Source organism: Canis aureus, chromosome 6, assembly GCF_053574225.1.
Source record: "Canis aureus isolate CA01 chromosome 6, VMU_Caureus_v.1.0, whole genome shotgun sequence".
NCBI lineage: Eukaryota > Metazoa > Chordata > Mammalia > Carnivora > Canidae > Canis > Canis aureus.
This window is the reverse complement of record NC_135616.1, coordinates 63,889,658-63,901,787: the sequence shown is the minus strand read 5'-3', so window position 1 is coordinate 63,901,787 and position 12,130 is coordinate 63,889,658. Positions and strand designations below refer to the sequence as shown.

The following is a 12,130-nucleotide window of genomic DNA, read 5'->3' as shown; positions in this document are numbered from 1 at the left end:
CTCTCTTCTGACTTCTGTTGTTGTTTTTGAGATGTCTGGTATTTGTTTACTTACTATTCCTTTGTATTATGCCCCCCCCTTGTTGCTTTTAAGAACTACTTTTGTCTGATATACCATTAGATAGTTAAAGTGAGGATTGAGTCTTATTTATTCTATTCAAGACATACTTCTTGGGTCTGAGGATTCATTAGTTCTGGAATCTTCTCAGATAAGGTCACTCTTCCATTCTCCCAATTGTCTTCTCTTCTTACACATATGTCAGCATTTCTTATTCCAGTCTCCATGCCTTTTGTTAACCTTTCTTATTTCTGTGTCTCTATATTTTGATGCTGATTTCTGAAGATTTTCATCAGATCTGTCATCTTGTTCCAATTTTTCTCTTCAACGTTTATTTAATCTTTCCACCAAGTTTCATTTAAGTCACTATATTTTTCACTCTAGAAGTGAATTTTATTTTTCAAATTGTCTTCCTGTTCTTTTGTCAGGATCTTGTTCTTAACTCTTGTTTTCAATTTCTTTTCTTATGTCTTTAATATCTTAAGCATATTTATTTTATACCCTGGCCCATGGTAGACACTCAAATATTTGTCAAATTAATGACTAAATTATTAGGGTTTTTTTCTGACAAGTCTTGTAGGTCAGAAGTTCTGAAGTCCTCAGGAGTCTAAACCTCCTGTTTGTTACGCTTGTTTGACTCTCTTTGTGTGGAATATTTCCTTAGGTGTATTTTGTAATTTTGTATTATGAACTCATCCTTATCAGAAAATCCTCTTCATCCTGATTTGAAGGTATATTCCTCCAGAAAGATTTTCTTTTTCTAATTCTAGTTTGCACAAGTATTACTGGTCTGAGAGTTCCTACTTCCTAGGTCACATAGGTAGCAAATATGAGTGAGATGCTGGCCAAGATCACACATGATTTCAGGGGAGACATTTTTCTTTCACCCAAGCTCAGGCCAAGTCAGATAAGCTTCCTCGTTGCCTTCCTGTGCCAGTAGGAAGATATTTTTCTAGCCCATCTTTTTACATGGGTACAGCCCTTTGAGGGTCTTGGTTCTGCATAAGGAGTTTTGGTTTCAACTCCCCACCTTACATAAACAGAAGCCCTCATCTTTGGGTCTGTGTCTGTGTTAAAACCTGTATCCCTAGTTTACCAAGATTGGTACTTCCCACTCTGCATCCAAAGCAGCTGCAGAATTAACTCACATTGCTTCTGGTTTTCAGTTCTCTTTTCATTTATGACCTGTAGGGATTTTCCTTACTGTCTTGCAAGCTCAACTTTAAAAACGTTTTTAATGTTTCTTTTCTAGTTGTTTTATAACAAAGCAGTTAGCTTACTGTAAGTTCACCGGATTGTTGGAGACAGAAGTTTTCCTCCTTGGTTTCTTGGCCTAAGTAGTGCCAGCCTTCTTCCTTAGCCTCATGCGTAGCTCATTTTATGGTGGGAAGTGATAGGGATGTGATGATGGTATTTTGATCCTACCAGAGTGGTCTACAGCATGTTAAAAAATGGAGAACCATTGACCTAGAAGGACCTCAGATTAATATGGCCTCTCATTCAGCTAATCGATCTGTGTGTTCTTTGAGGTTGAAAATTACCTATTTGGATAAGATGTTTCCTGTGATGTTAGACACTTTATAGGAAACATTTTCCAATAATGGAAAATGCAAGATTGACAAAATAGCTAAGGGGTTATTTAACACAAAATATTTGCTTAATCATAGATTCCAGATTTGTAAGAGCCCAAATGCCTGTCATTATGTTTTTTCCAGACTGTTTCTGGGGTCGGACATTATTACCAGTAGCACTCCCACCAAAGAGCAGCCCAAGTCCACTGCCAGTGGGAGCTCTGGCGAAAGCATGGACTCCGTCAGTGTGTCATCCTGCGAGTCAAACCACTCAGAGGCTGAGGAGGGCTGTATCACTCCCATGGACACACCTGATGAGCCTCAAAAAAAGGTATATGCTTATTCCCTTCCCACAATTCCTAATCTAAATACCTGATGGAGTTTAGTGTTTGCCACATGAGGATGTCTGTTTTCAAGTTTATCACTCTACAGTATTTTGAAAGTCATGTTTATAAGAGCTGTCAAAGCAGAGTTCAATCAGAGGACCTATTCCTTATAGAAACTGGTCTAAAAACAATAAGCATGTTGGTTTATTCATCTGGCCTTTGAAATATTGTTCTGGACCCACATCCAATGGTGACTGAAAGATTGTGGCCTGTGACATGAGTATACTTTATTAAGTAGGCATAGGACTTTCTTAGAAGGAGTAAAAAGTCAAGAGGCAGAGATGTGTTAGGCTCTTGGTGTCATACCTTGTCTTACATGCTTTTTACCACAGAATCTTACATAGGAAACGACTCCTAAACTCAGTGACTTAAAACAACAACCCCTATTCTCTTGTGTGCCTGCAGGTTGGTTGATGTAGGCTGGCCTTGGCACAAGGCCATGGATTTGGTCCAGGTCTGCTCTATCTGCCTCTCATTCTTCTTGGAGTAATGAGGCTATCCAGGTCATGCTATTAGTATGTTAAGACAAATGAGCAGGAGAGCAAGCCCAACCCTACAAGTATGTATCAAGCCTCTACTTTGATCATAACCACCAACAATTAACTGACCAAAGCAAATCATGTGGCCAAATCTCAGATAAATAAATGAGGCAGGGAACTCCTTCTAATAGGAGGAACTGTGGAGTCACAGGGCAAAGGGCATGGATGCTGAGGAGAATAAGGAATTGGTATCGATTACCAAATCTGCTGTGTCCCAGAAAAGAGAAACTAATAAGAGGTGATAAAAGAATTCTCATAGAGAGTTTCCGTTTTCCATGGCTTTATAAAGAAAAAGGAAACAAGATTTGTCTTAATCTTCTGTACACATCTGCTTCAATCTGTTGATCAAGAAGCTTGAGTCAGAGATTTCAAGTGTGACATGACTAGAACTTGCACCATTTGGGGGGGAGACTTGGGGCAGCCAGACCTGCTGTGGGAGAGACTGTTGACCCCTTAGCCTATGCATAGGCCAATGAGGTGGACTGTTGGAGGTAAGAACTCCTCCATTGTTCATATCTGCCATTCTATAAGGGGGTTAGTGTACAGTTTCACATTGTGTTGCAAACAACAACAGTATGGGAACTCTCAAGTGACCTTGTCACAGTGTAACCAATCCAGGATCAGGACTCATCAGGCTGAGATGTCTCAGGTGCTGCCCCTGCTGGATTTCTTCCCTTTCTACTTGGAAATCCAGAGACACATCCTCCAAATGTTGAAAGAAAAGCTCTATAAATACCTATGAATCTGTTCCTTATTTTCTTGAGCATATTTCCTAAACCAGAGATGTAATCATTCTTCATGACTTGACATACAGCGTTGAACTTGTTAAAATCTGGAGTGAAGTCTCATTATTCACCTGTTGACAAGTTCTTGTGCTTTGTAGCCCCCTCTTCTGATGGTAGACATCATACAAAAGTGAGAGTAGGGCTATTGCATGCATCTTTTTGGGATTTCTCCCTGTCCAGGAAGAGAGATGGAAACATCTTCACTGCTGGCAGTGCATTGGATGTGTGCATAGGTCCAGATCATGTCTTTGAAAACTACTCAGAAGCCCAGTGTGTGTCACTTGCACACCTCTTGCTGTATCCTTTCTGGCTCCTCGCTAAACACACTGGTGCTTCAGTGTCTTATACAAGTCATGAATTTTTATTCTTTAGATGAACCTTTCTAAGAGAAACCCAGGAATTTCTCTGGGTTTAAAGCTGCATTACTGACTTGAATGCAGGTAGTTGCTGGGCTCCAGCATCCTTGAATGGCAACTGGAAAGGTCTTGGTTGCTGCTGCTCACTGCATAGAGGGACCTCAGTGACCTCCATTGTTACTCCCTACAGTGGGTCCTGCAGCTTTCAGGATGTCCACTGTGCCTTTCCCAGTGGTACCCTATGAGGTCACCCTTTTCAGTGAAGTGTACTTTGTATTCCTTTTTCTTCCTCCCCCTGATCATAATTTCTAAACATTATTTTCACATTTGCTCCTCAGCATAAATTCTCAATAAGAACTGGGCTTCATCGGGTGGTCCATTTAAAGCTGCTGTAACCCAGGCATCTTTAAAGCTGTATCTTAATCATAACGGTCATTAAAATTAGGAATAATCTAATAGAGGAAAAGGGATTTACATAGGGGCAAAGGGAGGTGAAAAAACTGCACCGATAATGAGAAAATGGACTGTCCAGGCTACAGTGTGGTGCACATTCAAGCAAAGTGATGCTATTAAAATTACGCACCATCAGCCCCCAAATTGGCCACAGAACCGATTCACTTACAAAAACAGATCCAAAATGTTACTAAACCATATTGTGTGATAGTCACAGTTAAAGTTGTCAAATCAGCTTGCTGGCTCCAATTAAACTAATCATATGGTGGATTTCATGTACAGTTATGCCATAGGAAGAAAAAATCCATAGGAAATAAAACTGAGTAAGTGACATTTTACTTGGAAGCTTGATATTCAGAATTCTAAATTTCTATACTCTGTTTCCATGGAAAGGCAAACAGGTATGGAAAAAATTTGTACTAAATTTGTACTAAATTCATTTAGCTTTTAAATGACTTCCAAAATATTTGATAGGATTAATGTGGTATAATTTAGCTTAATACACTCTGAGAAATTATTTGTAATTTTCTACAGTAAGAATTGATATTTAAAATGATTCAATTTAATGATTGGCTTTTTTTTTTTTTTAAACACAGCTTGGGGGATTCAGGGATCCTATTTCTTTGGTAATTAATTTTGCATAGTTTATGGTAAGGTAACCATGTAGTTAATTGAAAAACACATTAACCGTAGCACCTCGTTCCTTAATTGTTTTTGATCTACAACAGTGAAAATGTATACAGTTGGTTCTAGAAGCAAATGTAGAAAGCAATGGAACCTGCTCATAGGCTGTGTTCCCTTTGGTCACTATTTCTCTGAGTCTTTTTTCCCTTATCTGTATAATGCTCTGCATTTTGTTCACAAGATAGTTGTGAGAGCAACATGAGATAAGGTATGTGAAAGCTCATCACAAACATCAGTGCCAAACACCACAAAGGTAGTGGTGTCCTGTGTTCGTTTACCACTTCTCATCAACTTCAGACTGAGCCCTGGCTATGTACTTGCTGTGTGAACCTGGCTGTGGGACTCTGGGAACTTGGGAGCAGGTCATGGTGGTGCTGCCAGCAGTTTTCTCTCTAGCCTCAGGTCCCCCAGCAGCAGGAAGCTACTGCCCCCAGGGGCCTTCCAGAGACTAATAGTCCATGCAGCACCCATATAATCTGTGGTCCTTATCTTAGAAACTTCTAAGAGTACAGACATTTCTGTCCTGCTACAAAGTCTGATTGTAAAGTGGAGCCAGGATAGAAGTGATCTTGGTTGGGCTTGTTAAGCAGCATCCCCACTCAAGGCAGTAGGACTGGACAAACTGTTGGTAAGTAAGCTTTCTTCCAGCCGGGAAGCTTCGGACCTCCGCAGGTCCATATTCCCTCTAGCTTCTGGTATCTGCTGCCATCTGCTGGTCACTTCCTTAAAAGCAGCTAAAACCTGGGGCATTGCTAGAGCTGCCCTGTGTCTGTCCTCAGCGGGATGCAGGGTGACCAGGGCAAGTGAGGAGTCGCTCATAGGCATCTGCCAAAGGGTGCTTCCACCAGGGCCAAGACGTGATGTGCTGCGGGCTGTCATGGGGGAGATGCTTACTCATCTCAGCATCTACCTCTGCTTTGACAGTTGCGAGGCGCACCACTGGCCAAGGTCCTTAACAGTTCTGTCTGCCTCTGGGCTGTGTTCACTCCTCCAGCTCTCCGAGTCTTCCTCGTCGTGTTCCTCTATCCATTCCATGGACACCACTTCCTCAGGGATGTCGTCCTTAATCAACCCCCTCTCCTCCCCTCCGTCCTGCAACAACAACCCCAAAATCCACAAGCGCTCCGTCTCTGTGACATCCATTACCTCGACAGTGCTGCCTCCCGTTTACAACCAACAGAACGAAGACACCTGCATAATCCGCATCAGTGTAGAGGACAACAACGGCAACATGTACAAGAGCATCGTGGTAAGGCCCTCGGACCGACCCCTGAGTGTGTCCAGTGTTGGCACACACGCACATTTGCCCAGAACAAACATGCACCTAAACCTCCCTGGGTGTGTACACCAGTCGTGTGTTTATATAAAAATCCACCATCAAAAAAAAAAAAAAATCCACCATCAGTGCCCGTAAAATAGAATTTTTACATCTTAAAAATTGCTAAGACTTACTCATCTAGATCCTTGTCACTTTTTTTCAAAACTGTCAGTTTGGATGACTGTGTAAATGTAAAAATGCATGCCTTCTGGGAAATCTTCCCTGTGGGATTACGTGTCTGGATTTATAACGAATTCCCAAGCATTCTCAGCAGCGTCTTCCCGTGATGGCAAGTTTTTCTCCCTTAGTCATTTGGAATCAAACTGAGTAAGGTGAATGATCGAACTGGAAATGCAGTTTGAGCCCATGAGGAATTATATTTAAAAATTTAATTAGCCTGACCTTTTTGCCCTTCTTGTGAAAACTGTATTTCTGACAACATCCCAAAAGTGTTTTTGAATTAATGGCAGGCTTTTTGGAACACACACAGAGCGTCTCCTGGTAGTAACTTTGGGTCTGTAATTACAGGAAGAGACTCCTTCGTTTATAGGACATGTCATATGTTAAAGAGCGGCTTCTCGTTTGCAGTGAATCCCACCGCTAATGCTCTATCTTCATCGCTTGCCTTCTGGGGGAGCCCACTGAGTGCTTACGGGCTCAGCTCTGAATATGACATAAGTAACATGGAGGCACTGTCTCCTCCCATTCCAAAGAAAAGCTTTCCCAAGTCACTCATCAAATCAACAAAATACTTCTTGAACATTGGTTGTGTTCTGGTCACTGGGCCAGACTTTGTGGACAGGGAGATGAGTGGGGTGTTTCTGTCTTTGAGGAACTTACAATCAAAAGGGAGATGATAAGCAATATTTAAAACGTACCAAATTGTCTAGTGGAGGTCAGACCAGATTGTAAAGTTTCTGCGATCCTCATGAAGGAGTTTATGTCCTACAGGCAATAGCATCTCGTTGACAGCTTTTAAGTAGTGATCAGATTGTTCACTGAAAAGGTAGCTGACACTGGAGAGATGGTGCTGGGGTTAGGGGTGTAGGTTGGAGGCGAGGAGGCAACTTAAGCTGCTATCAGGGATCCCTGGGTGGCTCAGCGGTTCGGTGCCTGCTTTTGGCCCAGGGCATGATCCTGGGGTCCCAGGATTGAATCCCGCGTCAGGCTCCCTGCATAGAGCCTGCTTCTCTCTCTGCCTGTGTCTCTGCCCCCACCCCTCTGTGTCTCTCATGAATAAATAAATAAAATCTTTTTTTTTTTTTTTAAGAAGCTGCTATCATAGTCCACGTAGGAGATGATAAGGGCTTGAATGACAGTCATGTGGCTGGAGACAATATGGATTTTTGAAAGATTTTTATGAGGTAGAATTGTAGAATCAATTAGTTTAGTCATCAACTTTGTGTTACCACTGTGGTGGATGAGGAAGAGGGAAAACTGAGGGCTGTCCAGGCAGCTTGGTGGTTGGTGGTCCGGTCAAGTGAGGTATGAACTGCAGGAGGAGGAGGAAGGTTTTGCTGCAATTGGAAGGACTGATATTGTCTAACAGATGGGCAGAGCCCCTGCTGGTGCCAGGCTGGTGCTGGAGACAAATCCAGGAGTTGTCTGGCCCACTGGGTGGACAGGGGAACCCCCCTGGGAAGCCGTGTCATCGGTGTCATTATTGTATGCTCGGTGTGGCTTCTTCACAGGGCTTGTCTTCCGCATGCTGGCCTGTGAGTCCCACCTTGTAACTCTTTGGTGGCTCTGAAGCAAAAACTAAGAATTGACGCATGCAACTGTGTGGATGGATCTCTAAAGTTCCGCATTGAGCTAAAGAAACCAGACAAAAGGTTATATGCCACAGGAGTCTTTTCTTTCAAAAAGAGGCCAACCTAACCTGTATTAGAGGCTAACCTCAGGGAAGAGCCACAGGGAATTCTTTGCGTTCTGTACTTAAGGTACGTGAAGGGGACACCCCAGCGCCATTCAGTACAGTAGCCACCAGCAACGTGTGGCAGCTGAGCGATTAAAATGGAATAGTCCCAATTGAGATGTGCCGTGAGCGTAAAACATACACCAGATTTTGAAGACTTAGTACACAAGAAAGAATTTCTCATCGACAATTTTCATACGGATTGTATGCTGAAAAAATAGTTGGGATGTATTGGATTAAATAAAATACATCATTAAAACTAGCTTTCCTTTTAAAAAGATTTTTTTACGACGGCTCCCAGACATTTGAAATTAGAAACGAGGCTCTCGTCGTTTACTGACTGGTGCTGGTTCGGCGTGTCAGCCAAAGGCGGCGTGAGTGATCCTAACCGTGATCCTCCACTCCATGCAGTACCTTTGACGGGACAGAGTAACAAGCACCCGAGGAAAGCCCTTGGCCATAGCCCACCTTGCTTGGACACACCTGGGGAAGTTTAAAGAAAATAAGGGGAGCTGGCTTTCTTCTTAGGTAGGTTTAAAGTTGACAGCTTAGCCTGACGTTACTCACCTCAGCCTGCCGTGCATCCTCAGAGTGGGATCCTTTCTCTTTAGCTTTATGCTCCTGGTCCCGTTTGATCCAGCTGTGGGAGTATTTTCTTTAGACTATCAAAACACAAATCTCTTCCTTCAGAATTTTGTGCGCATCTGTTTCTCCCTTGGAAATGAACACACCGGTTGTTTAGGTGATAGACAAATGAACAAGGTCTCTGTTGCGTGCAAGGACCCCACTGGAATGCATGTTGTTTACTGAATCACAAATCCCTGCTGCTGCTCCAGACCAGGGATGGCCCTGCCATCTTCAGGCTCTTTTTTTTTTTTTTTTTTTTTAAGTTTTTATTTATTCATGAAAGACACAGAGAAAGAGAGAGGCAGAGACACAGGCAGAGGGAGAAGCAAAGCAGGCTCCATGCAGGGAGCCCGACATGGGACTCGATCCCCGGTCTCCAGGGTCAGGCCCTGGGTGGAAGGAGGCGCTAAATCACTGAGCCACCCAGGCTGCCCCACCTTCAGGCTCTTGATGACAGTTTCTTGGAGGACATTTCTCTTCCTCTTCCTCCTCCTTCTCTTCCTCCTCTTCCTCCTTTTCCTTCTCCTCCTCCTCATCTTTCTCCTCCTCCTTCTCCATCTCTCCTTTTACCTTGTGATCAGAACAGCTTTTATTTTTAAGTAACAATAATCTGTGTTTTCTTTTGCATTCTTCCTAATGTGAAGAAATCACGCAAAGGATGGTATGGAAGTCAGCCCTCTTTTCCGCTTTCCCTGAGCACTCTCCAAATAGTTGGCTGGTGTGCTGAGATAGTCAGAATCTGGGGTGAGGAGAACCTTTACTTGCACTTAAAAAGTGTTTGATCTGTTATTTTTAAACACTCGGAGGCTGATTTTTATTGAAGCTTAATTTACATACCACTATGTACACAGGTCTTCAGCATTTAGTTCTATTATATCTGTGTAACTGCCACCCCGAATCTAGATAAAGAACAATTTTCATCCCCCCCAAAATTCCCTTGTGCCCCTTCCAATAATTTCCCCTTTAACCTTAGTGAAGACTGAGATTTGTTACTGTTAGTTTTCTAACACCATAGATTAATTTGGCCTGTTTTTCAAAGAATAGACTCCTCCAGCATGTAATCTTTTGTGTCTGTTTTTTAGTGTTTTTTTTTTCCTTAATGTGATGCTTTTGAGATTCATCCACATTATTGCCCAGGTCAGTTCCTAATTTATAGCAGCTGCTACGTTGTGTTCTACCGAGAGTGTTCTATGGTCTCTTTATCCATGCCCCTGCTCTCCCTGTTAAAGGAGATTTTAGGTTGACTCCACTTTGGGGCTATTATGCTGTGAACATTTCTGTAGTAGAAGTCCTTCTGTGGACATAGGTTTTCATTTCTCTTGGCAAATACTTAGGAGTGAGTTCGCTGGATCATAGAGTGGCTTGTGTTTTTGAAATGGTCAGTGTGCAGAACTGTGACCATTTGCAACCCTCAGGTCGTAACCAAGTACTCAACAGGTAAGGATAATTTTGGCCCAGGAGCAAAGTTTTCACCACACCCTCATATTTTTCCCCACAGTGGAACCTCAGCAGATGTGAGTAGATGGACAAGGCACATGTTCTATTTTACTAAGGAAAGCCACTTGACTCTGAGAGAGTAGGTGACAGAGAGTAGGTGGCCCATCTTCATTTGGCTACTGAGGGTGGAGCCAGGACTAGAACCCAGAAATTCTGGCTCCTGGTCCTGTTCTTGTTCCACTTGGGCCATTATTCCCAAGAAGGCACAAAGCAGCAAGAACAAGGAGATCGAGAGAACCCTTTCAGGAAACAGGAAGCGAAATACTTAGAAACTCATCCATTGTCTTTCCAGCTGACGAGCCAAGATAAAACCCCCGCCGTGATCCAGAGGGCAATGCTGAAGCACAACCTGGACTCAGACCCGGCTGAGGAGTATGAGCTGGTACAGGTCATCTCAGAGGACAAAGGTGGGCACGTGTAGCTTCCCATGGCAGGTTACTTTAGGTTACTTTAGGCAGGTCTTAACCTGTTAGTCAGAAAATGAATATAATGTTTTTGTGGGGCTTTTTTTTTTTTTATGAAACCAATTAGGAGTTTTTAATTGTGCAAGAGTGGGATTGTGTGGGGACCAGTGTCATCGTGTAGAATGAAGCATCTCAAGCTATCCTCCCCCAACAACCCTGTGTTTTCTACAGTTTTGCTGAGCACCCTCCTGCCCGTTCTCTGTAAACTGTGTATCAAGCATTCTTCTAGGAAGAGGTCTCACCCTGTGTGTGGAGGGGCATAGGTGGGGCCCAGTGGGTCTTTGCTGATGGCCTCACATCTCCTTTACCCAATAACGCATGTTTAAGTTGCACGTGAACCTAAAATGTAGTGGTCCTTGTAATAATTTCTCATTTTTTCAATTCGTCATGTGTGAGAGCCTTATAGGATTATCTTTCAGTTTATCATAATTCATGATTGATCTTCAAGTAGCAAGAGCTTCTAACTCCAGAATCTGAAAGCTCTTTACTTCATACGTACTGAGGCAAAGAACTGGTGATCGTACTTCAGTATGCCTAGGCACCCATTGTTTGTAGAAATTCCTTTTAGGAACATTCTGGGAAAATACCCTAAATGTATCTATTTGCTACCTTAATTCGGGATTGTATTTGTTGAGAGGAGGAGAGAGGCTGGTAGTTGGCCCCTCTGTATCCTGATATATCATACAAACTCCATCTAAATAAGTCTGTTTCTAAATACAGTTGTTGACTCAGGCCAACCCTGTCTGCTGACAGACCCAACACTAACCAATTCAAGCATGTAGGGCTATTCACCAACAAGCACCCTATAATGAAAAGAAGATTTATACAAGTTAGGGATATGGGAAGGTAGCAGCTCTTCACACTCCATTTGGCCAACAGATCACCCCTGGGCTGTATCTTGGGCCCAGAGAAGAGTGACTGTCCCTTTTCCTAAAGAAATAATTTCCTAAAAGCTATAGCCTTTAAGGAAATTATTTTTCAGTGAACTCTTGGGAGTTTTCTCATTCGTTCAGCTGGTCCCTTTGTTGTGGGACAAACTCCTGTCAGTTACATCTTTTTTTGTAATTAGAGTTAAAATTCTAAGCCTAAAATGGAGTCTCTTGAGTTTGACCATGTTGCCCAAAAAATAACACTAAGGTGAGGCTGGGTGGGTCTGAAGAACCAGGAGCCCTGAGGTGTAATCTGGGCCCAGCTCTGTTCACCACTTGGGTGGTCTTGGGTGGGCTGCTTGACCTCCTCGGGCCTTGGTCCTTAGTGAAAAGGAGGCAATACCCTACTACTACTTCGTACATCACAGGGCAGTTGTGAGGATAAGAAGAAATAATGTGCCCACAGGTACTTTGGAGGCATGCCTAGTGACATATAGCTGTGAGGTGAGTTATTACTGACCCAGGAATATTTGGGCAGGAGATTGGGAGTACTTTAGTTATTCTTTATGGAACACTTAGGCCACAGAGTGTCACAGAGTCACTGAGAGC

The 12,130-nt window shown here is 42.9% G+C and overlaps 1 protein-coding gene across 3 annotated transcripts in view; it reads left to right on the top strand.

The window, feature by feature from the left end:
• Positions 1–12,130, top strand: part of RGL1 (ral guanine nucleotide dissociation stimulator like 1) — a 248,494-nt gene that overhangs the window by 232,784 nt on the left and 3,580 nt on the right. For all 3 annotated transcript variants that reach the window (XM_077901969.1, XM_077901966.1, XM_077901968.1), the window contains 3 exons: positions 1,773–1,959; positions 5,826–6,080; positions 10,481–10,595. In XM_077901969.1, coding sequence (XP_077758095.1) covers positions 1,773–1,959; positions 5,826–6,080; positions 10,481–10,595 — 557 coding nt within the window. The remainder of the gene's footprint in view (positions 1–1,772; positions 1,960–5,825; positions 6,081–10,480; positions 10,596–12,130) is intronic.